Here is a 16,100-nt window from a genome sequence, read left to right as displayed (position 1 = left end):
TTTTTTTTTTTTTTTTAACGCGTCAGAACATAAACAAAAATCCTCCAGAGGATATTTGCAAGTTTTCCATCCAGGTGGGATGTGAAGATTAAAATAAAGTTATCTTTAAAAATATATAGAATGTATTCATGAACTGCCCCATGTGATAAAAGTCGTGTGTAATGAGATCTTTGAAATTGTATTAATTTAGCAATTGCATTGATACCAAAAACAAAACCATTAAGTTTGGTTGTCCAAAATAAATTTTTCTTTTCTTCTTCTTTTGTTTTTAACCCAGTGTTGGAGACCCTTTCTAAATGTAAGGTTATTTCAACAACAACAAAAATCCCCTTACATGATGGCATCAGTGACTTTAGAATTACAGGCTGCTGGAGCAGTTGGAGCTGTGGGGAGCTGACAGTGAATCTTACCCTGCCCCCTCACTTGCAAGATATCCTGAGGAGGGAATGCTGGTGACCACTCAAGGTCCTATAGCTGAAGGATCCCAGAGCCGAGCCAGGACATCTAGCCTGGGTCCACCCACTGCCCCTTCTATCAGACCAGGCTGTTTCCCTGATTAGCAACTTCATTATGGAAGTGGACAGACACTTGGAAATATGTTTACTGACTCCAAGGCAAGAAAAACTCTTCTTATAATTATCTCTTTCTCCTTCTAGTGGGACATAGCAAATTTCAGTTAGAAGAAATGTCTAACAAATTAAAATGTTAAGGTATGCCTAGTCTTGTTTTAACATACTCTGAATTAGCTAGCCTTGGGTGGGGGAAGGGATCTCCAGATGTTCTGAATGTTTCTGTCATTTGGAAATCATTGCACAATGGCTAAATTCACCAGGTGACTCCTTACCATCTGGTGTGGGACAGATATGTCACAGAACTACTAGAGTACCTTCTGTGATTTAAACAAATGAACAAAAAAATTTTTTTTTCAAATGTAAAATGCTCTCTTTTAATTACTAAATTAAGAAAGTTAAACAATTTAAAAATGTAAACTCACAAATAAATCATAACAAAAAAGGAATTAAGACTTCAGAGTTGCTACTCAGTATTAAAAACTCAATAGAAATAGGAGTTTTGATTTGTTGTTGTTAAACATATGTCATTCAAGGTTGGTACAAACAGCAACTAAAAATGTCATACTTTTTTTTTTGTGCATCCCCATGAAATGTAAAGTAGTGCATAGTTATTCCACTGGAGAACTCTTGGACATATAGAGTCATTCATTAGCAGTACAGGACATTTAAAACACTTATTTTACAACGGGACATGTACAACCCCCCCACCCTCACCTTCCCCATAAATTTTAGTTGCATGAGAAAGTTTAGTAGGTTGCCATGACTACAGTGATATGGGTTTTAGATCATTTAAATGTGGTTACAAGATTTATTAAATTAAAAACATTTGAAACATTTCAGCATCCATATTTTTATACAAGAAGGTTGCATGGTATCCATCTTCCAGTTCTCTTGGTAGAATTGGCTCTTGGCTTGCTTAAATATGCTCATTTCTAAGTTTCAAGAACAAATCGCTGTAAGTTGGAGCAAATACTGGTAATAGAACTTGTGAACTCAGCTTGGGGGGTGGTCCTGAAGAGAGTCAAAGTAACAACCATCTATAGGTACAGTCATGAACCAAAAAAATGCAATCCAAATGAAGGAAGGAAAAAAAGGAATCATGCTTTGAAAAAGCCAAAAATGAGGCCATTGGTTTTCAGAATAACACCAGTGCTTTGATGCAGATTTTGTAGTAAAATCCTCACTCTGGGTCCCACAGCTTTGTGGCCCAGGCTGGCCACGGTCCCCACGTTAGCACCCACATGGTATATGTACAGGGACATATATTATATATATTCATATTTATAAAAAAGAAAAAAACAAACACCTGTCCTGATTGGTTTTTGTTAAAACATGAAAAAAAATTTTATTGTTTTAGACAAAGAGGCCACTTTTGGAAAATAATACTTTTTTTTTAGTTGAATCAGGTGAAGACAGAGTTAAAATCACATAGGATTTGCATTTTAAAAAAAGGAAAGCACTAGGATTGTTGGCACTGGAGTAACTATTTACACTGAACAGAGGTTTGGCCTTTTACATAACATCGATACAATGCATTTTCCAAAGTCTGAGAAATAACAAGGTTCTGTCTCGTATGCTTCACAGAGGAGGTTCGGATTTGGGGACAAGTGTCATTAATGAGGGCCATGGAAGTTCATCAGCTTCAAAGTCACATGCAATCTGATCCTGGACGGTTCTCGCTGCTTGGGCAGCTGGCTACGGAATTGAAAGCTAATGGGGAGGGGTGGGGAAGCCTCTGGGACAAGGCCTCTCTCTGCAGAGCTGGCTCTCACAGGTTTTCACCAGGTTGATACTGGGGCTCTGTGGCGGTAAAGTAGTCTTCCAGGAAGCCCTGCAAGTACTCAAAAGTGGGACGTTCTTCAGGGTCCTTTTTCCAGCAGTGGATCATGAGCTCATGCAGAGAGATGGGGCAGTCCTGCGGACAGGGCATCCTGTAGCCCCGCTCCACCTGCTCCAGCACCTCCCGGTTGTTCATGCCTGCAAAGACAAGGGCAGTGAGAGCGGGCACCTCCTGGGCTCAGGCCCTGACCCCGCGGCCGGCGTTCCCCTTTTTTCTGCTTTGATCCTGCATGTGTTTAAAACATGGGGAGGGCACCCGCCCCAACCAGGAGTCAGATCCTGCCTTTAATGGGCTATCATACCACGCAGGAACAACAAAGCAATGCAGAGCTCACGTAGGCAAAAACCCAGACGATGAATCTCAAAAGCATCGTAAGTGAAAGAAGCCAGACACAAAGGGCAACATACTGCATGCTTTCATTTATATCACATTCTAGAAAAGGCAAAACCCTACATGGATGGAAAGCAGATCAGTGGTTGTGGGGCGGGGGTGCCTGCAAAGGGTCAGAGGGAACTCTGGGGTGAGGGAGGTGCTCTGTATCAGTGGCTTGAAAAAAGCACAAAATCGAAACAGTCTGGGAGCCAGATTTGGCCCGAAGTCCACCACGTACTGTTCTACAGTACGTATTTGATGATGAAGCTGTTTGTTGAAACTCACTGAAGTGCATTTTTAAAATTGGATTTTATTGTATGAAAATTATACTTCAGTTGAACAGACCAAAAAAAAAAAAAAAATTACCCCATGGATTGAAAGCATACTGCCCTTGTGTTTATAGCATCTGTAAGCCTCACTCATGGAATTTTGTAAGTTAGTTTATCTCATATCTGGGCAAACTTTTAGTGCTCCGAAAATCTGCCATCCGAAATCTGCCATCATACAGTATTGCTGGGCACTGTCTGCCCTGGTGACCCCACAGTACCTCTATTATTTGAGACCTTTTTGACCCTCTAGGGGAGCTGACTAATGTTAAAAAATCGGGACGCACAGCCTTCAAAGAAGACATTGAAGGAGAGCACTACCCTGTAGAGAATGTAGCTTCCCCCGTGTTGACCTTCTTGACAACACGGGAAATGCCACTCTCAGAGTGAGATAAATGCTATGACCCCTTTTCCAACTACTGCCGGATACCACTCGCCAGTTTTCCTTCCCTTTTTTTTTTGCCATATCACTTTCTTCCCTCTCTCTGCCAAGACCTTGTATGTTTTGGCCATGAGCCTGCGAACTGGAATCTTCTCCAACTTCTGACCCAGTTAACTTACAAAAGTAAAAATCTGATTCCAAGCCACACAGTAGACTTCTTCCCATACCTTTGAGGGCTGTCACCAGCAGGAGAACACAGCAGATGCATAGAGCTCCCTTTGAAATTTCTGGGGAAGAAGGCAACCTATGACCAGAACCATCAGCTTGGCCAGAGGTGCTGGGTCCAGAGCACAACTCTGTCCTGCTGGGTAGAGGACACTCAGGCTTTTGGATTAGTTAGTTCCCTTTGTTGTATTATTACTTTTGGAGCTTGGTGTTTCCTGGTTCCTCCTGGCTGTCAACCATGGCCCTGTCAGTCACCTGTTTGTCCAAACCCTTTTAGGATGTTTCTTATACCTTATTAATAATTAATAATTTATACCCCATTAATAATTTCTTGGGGTGATAAATCCCATATAGTATTTCTGCTGTGTTGAAGTGCGCCTTCAATGCCAGTGTTGTCAAATAGCCCCACCCCCACATCAGGGCAGCCCCCGGCTTTAGGGAGAGAGCAATAGTGCAGGAGTGGGACCTGCGTGGTGCAACACCTGCCTCCACACTGCCTTCTTCACGTGGCTGTTGAGGGACAGACAGCAGCCCTGCAGCTAATTAGCTTAAATCCTCTTCCAATAGCTGAAAACCGAGAATCTGGGGCGGGGAGCTGGAGGCAAGGGGCGGCTCCTGGAGCTGCTGGGAGCATTCCAACCAAATGGGGTCAGGGACACAGGCCAACATTTCGTTATCCATGACTCCAAGTCCTACAAGCTCTGAAAACCAGAAAGTTTTCATAACTCACTTGGCAGCAAAACTGATCTGAACTGGCCACAAAACCTGCCCTGATCCGAGGCACTTGACTGTTTTCATTTCCTGGTGTGTACTTCTGCCCCAGACGCTCTGAGGGTGTTATATAATGCATCCTCTCTGCACTGCACTGGTTATCTTAAAAATGTCTGGTTTCAAAGCACATCTGCTCCCAAGGGTTTGGTCGGGAAGCCTTGGCATGAGTAATGGCAGCTTTGACATCCCGGGCAGCTGGGAGGATAGGTGTTCTCCGAAGCATTTGCTTTTGCTGCATATTTTAGCAGAATCCTTGGTTACATAATGTTTCAGAATCCACAGAGCCTGGGCCTGCAGGAATCCCCCTTGTCTGCACTCCTGCCAGGAGTCTGCAGGAATGGGAGGAAAAACAGGCAGAAGGCCTGAAGCTCAGATGGGTTGACAGGTGATCCTGGAGGTGGCTACAACCCCCCAAAACGCTTCTTGAGGCTTTAATCTGGCACTGAGATTCTCCATTCAAAATGCGCCACGGAGTTTAATTAATCACCCTCCCATTGCTCTGTGGAGGTGATGTCAGTAAATGTTTCATTTCACTAAAAAGCAAACTAGTCAAATGGAAATATTCCCTCCTCCCATTATTAAAAAACAAAACAAAACAAAAAAAAACAAACAAACTCTTAATTCAATCTCTGCCAATGGAAAGTTTAATTGGCCACTTGGGTTAAGCCTGTTTTTCCAGTGCTCGGCCCAAGACTAGGACACAGCAGATGTGGCAACTTGAATCTCAGTGTGCAGCATCTCCTGAGGCAGCCTGCTTCCAGCCTGCTTCCAGGGCAGCTGCAGCCAGGATGGGGACTCTAGATACCTGGTCCGTGCAGGAGGCTGGCCTAGTCACACCGTCAGCTCCCGTGCATGGTCCTCGCTCTCCACCTCCTCTCCTGGTTGTATCCCTCTCCTCTTCCCACTCCCCCTCTCTCTCTCTTCTCAAGCCTTCTTCTCCCCAGGCCCCTCAAAGCATGGGGAGCATATGTAAGACTTCCATGCACTGCGCCAAGTCGAAGCATACCAGTGACAGCATTGCCAGAAAAGTGGGATATTCGACACTGCACTTGGCTGACAGTGACAACTGGAGTGGGACTTGGTCTCTTCTCACTGTGCAGAGGCCAGAACCCACAAGGGCTGACCTGCAGCAATCAAGATATGCCCACTCTGCAAAGCCTGGGTTACTTTTTATTTTATCAATAGTAGCTTAATGAAATGGATTGTTAATATTTAAAAAATAATAGTATTCTCTGTTAGAAGAACTTTGAAAGCCTTGTTTATCTCAAGAATTTCAGCAAAATAGGTTTTGCTCTTCATACTACAATAAAGATAGGTCTATTTCATTTTTCAAAAGATGGTTTCATAGTTTTGTTAGAAACTGTTATTTCCTCTCTTTTAGTCATCTTTCTCAAGACGCTGCCTTTACCTCATGTCTAGGAAGTGAAGGGCAGTGAATGGGAAGGGTACACAAATGAGCCTGGGCCCTGGGTAGTCAGGAGAGAGGTAGGAAAGAGGGTGCTGGGGAATGTCTTTCCTCTTTTTCAATATTTAGTGGGAAGAACATCAGGGGAAACACACAAGAGACAAACTCTGAAATACAGCATCTGGGCACATTTTAGGGACACTGCCATCAGCAGTTTGGGCCTCGAGGTGTCCTACAGGGGGCTGAAATGGAGACTGTTTTTGAACAGGAGGGGCAGTCTCCACCAGCCAGGGATGCCTGACTGTGGGAAGCACCACATTTACACAGTGCCTGGTGCCATTCTGCTTTCCAGCCTCCTGGTCAGAGAAGAGGCTCAGGGTTGGGCAGCCAGCAAGCATAGAGACCCCTGCCTGGGTTGGTCCCAACCCCTTCATTTGTCCTCCAGCCCCAAGGGAGCAGCCTGCCCCCATCTCATTGGAGAGTGGGCCATTTCTGAGGGACACTCACAGGATGCAAGTCAACAGGCACTCAGTTCACAGAGAACCTCCACAGTTTGCTGTTCAGGGGTCTCCCTGCATGGGAGCCTCCTTGGATTTTAGACCTTCAAACATGGTTGGGCCAGAGTATCATTTCCAGTTAGTTTACCCAGAGCACTATGACCACATGAACACACCTGCTGCCAGTATGATGATGTCATCCTTCCTGAACATTTTGCTGGTTTCCTCCAGCAAACTTGAGAGGACAAGTTTCCAACTCACACTTTTAAACCCTTACTCTGCATGGCTGCCAAAAAAATCATGGTCTCTCACATGCACACATCTGTTCTTTCCCCTTATCTCCTTCTTGTTGTTCCTTTTCTTATAAACACCCCTATTCCTCTTCTTTGAGCTGTAGAACCTCACCCTTTTTTCCAGTTTCTTTAGGAAAGGAATAAAAATTTCTTTCATTGACAGAGCACTGAAGGAGATGTCACTTGTTGACTTCTGACTACATCTCTGCAGATTACCTGACTTCCCCTGGCCTCAGTTTCTTCATTTGTCAACCAAACAGCTCGACATTCACGGTATTTCAGCTGTTTGAGAAAAATGTCTTGTATGAAAGAAGAGCTTTTGTGTTTTATAGCTTTCCATTTGTATAGCTTGCCAATGTGGACCTCAGAAGGGCTCTATCTGCATAATCAGGGGTCTCAACTGTTTTCTATTCATGTTTGCATCTGGATTGGACTATAGGCTGCACAAACCTGGGTTTTTGTGTCATGTAATGAAATCCTTTGACAATGGGAATGATATTCAGGTTATCAGACATCGAATTTCTTTTGCCAACTGAGCTTTCTGTTCAAAGGAAATGACACTGTATTGAATTTGAGTGGCATCTTGATTCTCTGCATAAACCCTGTAAAAAGCTCCTTCTGTTTACTTGCCTGTTGAGCACTGTTGCGCGGGTGCTGAGGGGGGAGGGCTGAGTCGATGGTGCTTGCTTAGCACGAGCCTGCTTCGCGTGTGCTCATATTACCAGATTATCAGGCGCTCTGGTTATCCCAGAGCAACAGTCAGGAGGCTTCGAGTTGGATTGGGTATAGGATCAAAGCAAACATTTCAGGAGAGAGATGCTGATCAAAGATGGCAGTTGAAAATCAAGGGCTGGTCTTGAGAAGGCACAATGATTACTGGCTTTGTATCTGTTTGCCTATCTAACCAGAAAACCTGAGGTGAGCTTCATAAGTCCACTGTGCTCACTCATACAGAAGTGACTGCTGCAGTCATATAGAAGTGACTGCTGCAGGTGCCACAGTACACAAAGGTTATTGGAAGTTGATAACACAGCGTCATAAAGAAGTCCTCTGTTACGGAAAGAGAGAAGTGAACAGAGGGTGAGAAGCCCCTGGGGAAGGTCCGGAACCAGCACAACCAAGAATGAAGAGCAGTGGAACCCACGGCTCAGAGCAGAAGTCCCTCCCGGGCTGCCTCTTCACGCACATTCTCCTGTCCTCTCTCCTCTCCCTAGACAGAACCGCCAAGAGAAACCTTGGGAAAGTGACGGCGTGACTTCTGGGCACCCAGGCTGGAGTCCCTCTCTGAGGGGTTCCAGTTGGAGGGCAAGGCCCCGAGGAATGTGGAAGGGCAGGGAAGGGGGGCATCTGCCCACTGTCTAGGGTTAGAGGTTCAGTCTGCTCCCCATTCACCTCCTGCCCGGGGAGTGAGAACCTCAATCCACCCCGTAGGAAATCTGCCCCTGCCAACAAGTTGAACCCAGGAATCTAGTCTACGGTTCAGGACTCTAAGGCAGGAAGATGAGCAGAGTGGGATTTGCAATTCTTTAAGGAAGGTGCTACTAGTTTCACTAATTTCCCTTACCTCTTCAAATCATTATCAAGTGACTAGATGCATTCAAGAAAGTCAAGCAGCTGTCACTTGCTGAAAGATTTGAAAGTGCTTCAAATGCATGAATAAATGTGATTTGCTTAAGAGAACATTCCTGCTCTGCCAGATCCTGCCAAATAGTCAAAGCAGGTGTTCAGTTAAGGGCCAGGGCACAGAATGGCCCGGACATTCTGCCTACGGGGGTACTGGAACATGGTGTTTGAACTGACTGCAGGGTCAATTTCCCAGAACAACTCTGAGGACAGAGGCTACCTTGTGGTTGGGAAAGTATTATGTGTGAAGATCATGGAACAGTTAAAAGGCTTTGCAGGTTATGGGCCAAATTTAAAAATCTTGTTTCAGAATCGTCACAGTTTTTCCTACTCTCTCTCCTCTCTCTCGTTCATTCATTTGCTTATAGTTGACTATGGGGCAGAGTCCGTGCTGGGTATTGGTAAAGCATAAAAGGAATTCCCTTCAAAGAAGGTGGAGCTACTGGGGAATGCAGACACAGAACAGGTGTTCAGCAGAAATGTGCCGGGTGTCATGGCAGCAAGCAGAGGGCAGCCCACTTGGCCTGGACAAGGGGAAGGTTTCACAAAGGTAGTGATATTTAGTAGGCTTTAAAAGATTCTGGGCAGAAGGGAGACTTGCATGTTTAAGAGATTTCTTGACATGTCCTGGGTATACGGTGAAGGCGGGGAATGCAAGAGTAAAAATCATAAGTTAGATCATGTCACTCTTCAGCTCAGGAGCCCTCACTACCCACTGCACCTCTGTAAAAGCAGAAGTCCTAACAATGATCCCAGGGGCCTCTTGCTATCTGTGCTTAGCCACCTTAGTCTTCCGCAGTTGGTTCTGTGTGTCTGCTCCTCTTCCTTCTCTCTGATCACCTGTTTTGAGCCTGACCTCCTTCAGGCTCAAGCCTCCTGTCACCCTTTCCTGACATCTTCTTTCCCCTTCGCAATTTTATTTTCTCCCTACCCATTACTACCAACTAACATTCAATATATTTTGCTTATTTTCTTTGTTTATTGTTGCTCTTCTTCAAGCAGCTAGTTCATGAGGGCAGGGGTTTTCACGTTGGTTGTTGCTATAGTCCCAGTGCCTAGAACTGTACCTGGCATATAGTAGCTGTTCAATAAATATTTACGGAATGAGTGAAGGAAAAGAGTTCTGAAATACTATGAAAAAAGAAGGCTTCTGGAATTTATCTAGGGGGCAACAGGAAGCCCTGGTGTTTTTAACCAGGAGCATGAGGTAATTGGGTTAACAATTCTGCTGGTGACAATGATAGAAGGTGGTGACAGAGAGGAGGCAGGGAAAGACTGGAGGCAGCAAGTCCCATTTGGAGGTCACTACCCCACATGGGTAGTGAAGGCAGAGAGGAAAAGATTTGAGTGAGGTTTCGAAAGTGAATTTCAGGCTAAAATGCCTAAATCTGATTGTATGTATCAACCCCAGAAATTGCTTTTACAAGTGTTTTCATTTCTTGTGTATAACAATGCACCAGCAAAAAATCAGATCTAACCTTTTTTTTTTTTTAAATTTCATTTTTTGATTTGTTCTAATTAGCTATACATGACAGTAGCAAGTCTAATCTTGATGCAAAGAATGGTTCAAAGCCCTGGATTACAGAAAAGCATGCTGGAGTGCAACGGCAAGAATGGACCCAGGTCAGCCTGCTGGCGGGGAATGGACAAAATGGAGCCGTCCTTCAGAACAGGGTCCATCTTTGTCACATTGCTGGGAAGCAGCACTCACCCCACCACCAGGGTAAGGTGCTGAGCCTTGTCACCTCCTCCCTGTTAATCTCAGCATCTTATTTCCATACTCCTTTGGTTTCAGGGCTCTCGGTTCAGTTTCCAATTGTCCTTCTTTCCTTCCTTTTATTACGGATTACATCCCTTTAAGAAATATGCTGCCTAACCAACCAATCCAGTGCTTTACGGGCTGCCGGTCTGTTTGCCCTTCACTTGGTCACAGCTCACACACCCCATTCTAAGCGCCTTCTCCCATGCTCATTTCTCTACTCGTTTGCATGTTGCCCAAAAAGCGTGAGAAACATTTACAAGTCTCATTCATATGTCAACCTCCTCCTCCCCCACCTTCATTCTCACCCGCCAAAATACCTTTCCTATGTGACAGAGGCCATCCCTCAGGTATGGAAGAACTCAGAAAAATGTATCACTACCTATCATTTCTTAAAAAAGAATTACTTGAAAATACATTCTATTCCGCTGAGAAATGATTACATCCAAATACAGAACAGAAACCCCTGAGGGGCAGGGCCTGGGAGTCGGTCCTAGGGCAGCACCAACAGGCATCAAGGCTCAACTCAGAGAGTTGGGGAGAGGGGACCCCTCAGCACACACACTGAATTGGCCACACCCACAACCAGCAAGGACGTGGAGGAAGGTCTTTCCTTTCATGGTGACAGCTAGCTGATGCTTAATGAAACTGTTTCTTGGAACTGTTATCCTTCATTAAGGGAATAAGCTCATAATTGCAATCCCTCTGTAGAAGCTTCTCCCTCAAGAAGAGTTTTCTGTCACACTCAGAAGTCCAATTAAATATGATTACAGTTAAGTTAAAAAATAAAACTAAGAAGACCCACAGTTAGGAGAACAGTCCTGGGGACACTTTTCTGAGGCTCTCTGTGGTGAAGAACAGTTCGTATACCCCCACCCCACCCCAACCCTGCCAGCCCTGACACAACTCTCCCTGACCACTGCTGCCAATAGCCTCATGTCTCCCTGGGGTAGTGGACCAGGCTCCTCACAGCCGGCTCTTGCTGATCTCTCCAGGTGCACCTCCAGGTAGGTGCTTCACCTTGCAGCCCTCTTCTCAGACTCTTCCTGAGGTCCTGGGGCCTCCCTATGTGCCAGGCTTTTGGACTTTCGGCTCCCTGGATGCGAGGAAGCACAGCATGTCTTCCAAGATCTGGTTTACCTGTCTTTTCTACACCTTCCTGCCCCCAAGATGAGGGCCAGTTATCAAAGCCCCCAGTGGACCAGCAGATGCTCATAGCTGTGCATAATATGCTGGGTACAGTTCTTACTTCAGCCTCCTTTGACAGCTTTGGGGGTTCTCAGTGAAAGGCCCTTCTCAGCATCTCTTGTATGGAGATACTTGCAGCAGCTACCCCTGTCTCTGTATGAGAATTTAGGCTTGGAGCACACAGTGGGTGAGTTCAAGGAATCCATGCCTGGAGGAAGCCTTTCTCTAGTAATAAATGAGGCTGACTTCTTCTGGCTCTCTCTCTGGATGCTCTGAGTGTAAGCTCCTTGAGTGCAGGGGCTCCATGTACTTGCTCACTGTTCTCCCTCCAGCACCTAGATCATTGCCTGAGGCAGGCGCTAATCAATCTCAGCTGAGGAGGATGTCTTCTCTGTATTATTTCCCAGGTAGAATAAATGCCTGGCACAGTTCACACTGACTGAAGGGATGCTGAATGAATAGACCTAGTCTAAGTTGTAAAATGAGGCCATTTTCTTTATGCTAAAATCCAACCTGACAAAAGACTCCCTTAGAAACACACCTGCCTCCCTTCTCCAGGGCCCCATCTCCACCTCTTTGTCTTGGCTTCTGTGTGCCACCCCCAGAAACAAAAAGCAGCTTTGTATCACTGAAAGTAAAGGCTTCACAGAAACGCAAAACAACATTAACCTTTTCCCCTGATTGCATTTAACACACTGGGTGACTATAAACCTGGGGGGATCAGGAAGAAATTAGTTCAAAATGCAGACAATAAAAAAAGAGGTGCCTTCACATCTTCAAAATCCCGAGACCGACACATTTTCCCCCTTGAGAAGCAATTCAAAAGCTCCCATGCTGTGTTCCAGCCCCCTCCAGGGCAGCCCTTTCTTCTGAGCTGGTTGGCTATTCCCGGAGTGTCTGCCCACTTGTGCATGCCGGGAGCAGCAGCCACTGCAGCATCAATAAAACTGACTTACACCCGCCTTTCCAAATGCCTGGTGCTGGCACTTCAGAGACCGGGATTTTGTCAATTTCACATTGGTGCCAACCTGGCTCTCCCTGAGGGGTCCCGAGGCTATACCAACCCAGGAAGAGATCCTCTTTATATGCATTTCTCTATGTTCTCTGAAGATGACCAGAAACAATCATACAAAATGAACAAAGGGATTACAAATTAATTGCCTCTCTCTGGCTCCTCTGACTGCAAAGACACGATTACAAACCCAGGATTTGCAAGAGACCTACATTCCTCATTTATCTCCACTATCATTTCTATCTGTGTGTGTGTGTGTGTGTGTGTGTGTGTGTGTGTATGTTTCTTTTTTCTTAAGCTCCCTTTTTAGGCAGGGAATGAGGGAGAGTTATGTTCTTTCTTTGCTCAGCAGTAACTGAAAAATATGTCCTTAACATTTCAAAAAGCAGATCGTCCCTGCGATATAACCACTAAAGCGTGGAGGTGAAATGGCACGAATGTCCTTTATGTCTCCATCTGTCTAAATTAATGAATTTAAGCATGGGTAACCTCAACCCATGGTTTCTTTGGAGAGCATGAATCTGATAATCCAAAAAAATTTCAGAGACTCAGATGCTCCAGTTCCTTTATATTACCCTTGTTTTTGTAAAGGATAATTAGACTGTACAGCAACAGGCAGTGAATGGCCACTAAGTTGCTTTCCATGTGCCTGTGCTCTCTGGCTATCTGGAGCTCAGGCACACGGAGGAGGCAGGTCCTGGCACCTTCCTTCCAGGTTTGCTCCATGGATCAGTGCCATAGAATGATCAAAAAGCCGTAGGGGTTTTTCTCCTTCTCTTTCCCAGACATGTCTGCAAACTCCATTTGGGTGGAGGCTCTGCCAGTGACATTTCTGCTCTGGGAGACGCAGACGCATGCTCCGACTGACAGAGGAGAGATTCCATGAACTGAAGCATTCATTCCAGCTGCTAATTACATTAATTCTGGCACACAGGTCACGGTGGCGGCTTGTCTGTATGCTACAGTGGCTCTCAGTTCTGCTTTCCACATGCTAAATACCTGTTCATATTCTTTAAACTCCTGCTTGCCAGAAAGCTGAACATGGAGCTTAGAAAAGCAAATGGGTGTGGCCTCCCCAAGGATATCAAAAGAGAACACATCAAAGGCTCATTTCTGAGGGTCCTGCCCTTACCTGGGTATGGCACTCTTCCTTTGGTGACCAGCTCTGTGAGTAAGATTCCAAAAGACCATACATCAGACTTGATTGTGAACCTCCCATACAGGGCTGCTTCAGGGGCCGTCCACTTAATGGGGAACTTTGCACCTGCAGAGTAAAGACCTGGTTATTCATCAGGTAGAGAGCCCACCCTTGGTGTAGGGAAGGAAGGAAAAGCATGTAGAAGTTCCTTTCAGGGGAGCAGGTTGTGAGGACAGAAAGGAGGTGACGTAGGAATGGTTTGGGATTGAGAAGAGATTCCTGTCATCCAGGCAACATCTCTATGTGTGGTCTGTGCCTAGCCCTGTGACCTTAAGTGAGTCTAATTTTAATTTTTACCATCAATGAGCTGGACTTCAAAGTTCTTCAACAACTCAATAAAGTGGGTCTGTGGGTACTGGCTTCTTGAACTTGAACCTATGACTACACCGAATGTAGGTTTGGTCTGGAGTAGGTTTCCTGACTTGTGATTTAGGAAACTGATTTACATATTGTTTCTTTGTTTTGAAAGCATGCTGTATTTTAATAAACACATACATGCTACGCTCATGAATCCTCTGGTATATAAGATCATAGTTTGCTTTTACAAAATGCACAAAAACCATCAAACCACTATGCTTCTCCCAGGGTGGAGACAATTGGACACAGCTCATATGTTGTGTTGAAATAGGCTATATTTCCCCAAGGCCTCCCACACTCACAACGGAGAAATGATTTTGCTTCTGGCTACCTCCCTCCTTATAAGTTCATTCTTCCCTCCATCTTTTCTCCCTCTAGCAGTCATCTTTATGCCTGGATAGCATTTTCTTCTGCACTGTATAATCCCTTTCTTTCCTTCTACCTTTCTCCTATCTGTCAGAGAAGGGACAACTGCATGCTTATTTTTTGTAAGAGAGGTCTTGCCTCTTTGACTAGGAATCACTGATTTAGGAATTCGCAAGAAGCGTATTCATGCAGAATACCTTCAAATTTCTCTGATCGTTAAAAGAATCCTCTCTCCAAACCAAAAAGTAAGGTGGGCTCCACCCTGCTCTTTATAGTGCTAGATGTGCTCAGAGAATTCAAATGGGCTCAGCAGCCTGTGTTCTCGGCAATGATAAAGTAGCTCCAGATATTTCATTGAACAGACTAAAAGAAAAACATAAGGAATTTTTTTATAAATGATGTAAACACAATTATATGTTTAATATATGTTAATTATGTGTAGGAGCGCCTAAAAATCATAAGACTGATGGAATCAGAAATCTTCATGGTATCTTCCATAAATAGTCACTACACACAAAAGTGGCAAATGATTAAAATTTTAAAATTAGCAAAGTTTTAATACCCAGACATATGATAAATTACAGCAATTAGATTTTTGTTTTAAATACAGTACACGATAACAACTTTAGCAAATCTACCCTGGCATTTTGTGGCAATATAATTTTCCTCTCCATCTTTTCTATGCCAGTGTGAAATGAAATTAAAAAAAAAATCTACTGTTTTATTATGTGGCATCTTGCATTAACACTGGTACAGAAAAGTTATTCTATAGTGTTCTTCTGCTTTTATGTATTAAGTTATTTTTAATTGGCTGTATTTCTCAGGCATAATTATTTACATTTTTCCTTAACTGGTGATGGTTCCACATAAGACCTGGTATTCTCTGAACAGCCATTTTATCTTAAAGTTTTTTTCCACAGCATTCTTCTCACACTTCCTACACTTGAGTATTCTGTTTGTGCAGCTTTGGACTCTGACCTACTGGGACTAATGTGATAGTTTTTCTTCAGTGTTGATAACAAACTCTGCCCTGGACCAAACCTCAGTTGGAGTTCCTTACTTCAGAGAATTAAAGGTATATTAAATTCATTCCTATTTAAACCATCTCTCAAGCCAAATGGCTTGGAAATCTCTGTCTCTGAAACCATTGAACTTTCTTCTCCAAAGTGCAGACAAACCCTGCAAATAAAATGACAAGCCAAAAGAGCCTTTCTCTTTCTCGACTCCTGTGACATTTGGAAAGGTGTGCAGGGTGTGGAAAGCAAACTGTATACAATTTGGATAAAGTAATTTTGGATTTTCTGAGAGGAGATTTCATAATTTCAGGCTTTAAAAAAAGCCAACGCATCAGCCAGTTTCATTGGTCTGCTTTATTGTTTTTTCAGTGTATGATCTATGATAAGAGTAATAATATGTAAACTTTTGAAAGAAGGTTAAAACAAAGGCTGTATAATATGGATCTTTAATAGGAAGTCATTTGTAGATATGTTCTTTGAATTACTAGTAGGAGCTTATATAAATTTATTTTGCATTAATTTTCTTTCTAATGCAAACAATACTTTTATGCCAAGCAAAGTACTTGCAATGTATCCGGAGAGACAAGAAAATAAAGAATGTCTTTGCCCAACTTTCTCCCTCTTAGAATAGCAGCCTCTTTTGACGAAAATGTTTCTCTAAAGATAACTCATATTTTCTTTTTTCAAGGTAAAAATTTAACCTTTTTTTTAGTGAAAAACGATTAATGATTAACCGAGGTTCTGCCTGAAAAGAAATAATGGAGACCCATTCTTCTAGCCATCTCATGACCTCGGTTTCCCCTTGTCTTGGTTTCCTACCTTGTGAGGGTATGAAGCTACTGGCCCTAAAATGGGTCATGTTAACCAGTGACTTTTGCAAAAGGCCCTGCAGGTAGCA

The 16,100-nt window shown here is 44.0% G+C and overlaps 1 protein-coding gene across 4 annotated transcripts in view; it reads right to left on the bottom strand.

The window, feature by feature from the left end:
* Positions 1–929: 929 nt before the first annotated feature.
* The window catches only part of Fyn (FYN proto-oncogene, Src family tyrosine kinase), a 205,639-nt gene continuing 190,468 nt past the window's right edge, over positions 930–16,100 (bottom strand). For all 4 annotated transcript variants that reach the window (XM_047557945.1, XM_047557946.1, XM_047557943.1 and 1 more), the window contains 2 exons: positions 13,398–13,529; positions 930–2,549 (listed from right to left, as the gene is read on the bottom strand). In XM_047557945.1, the coding sequence (XP_047413901.1) occupies positions 2,341–2,549; positions 13,398–13,529 (341 nt within the window). In that variant the 3' untranslated portion in view covers positions 930–2,340. The remainder of the gene's footprint in view (positions 2,550–13,397; positions 13,530–16,100) is intronic.

This window comes from Sciurus carolinensis, chromosome 7 (genome assembly GCF_902686445.1).
Source record: "Sciurus carolinensis chromosome 7, mSciCar1.2, whole genome shotgun sequence".
Taxonomy (NCBI): domain Eukaryota; kingdom Metazoa; phylum Chordata; class Mammalia; order Rodentia; family Sciuridae; genus Sciurus; species Sciurus carolinensis.
This window is presented reverse-complemented; position numbering and strand designations above follow the sequence as displayed.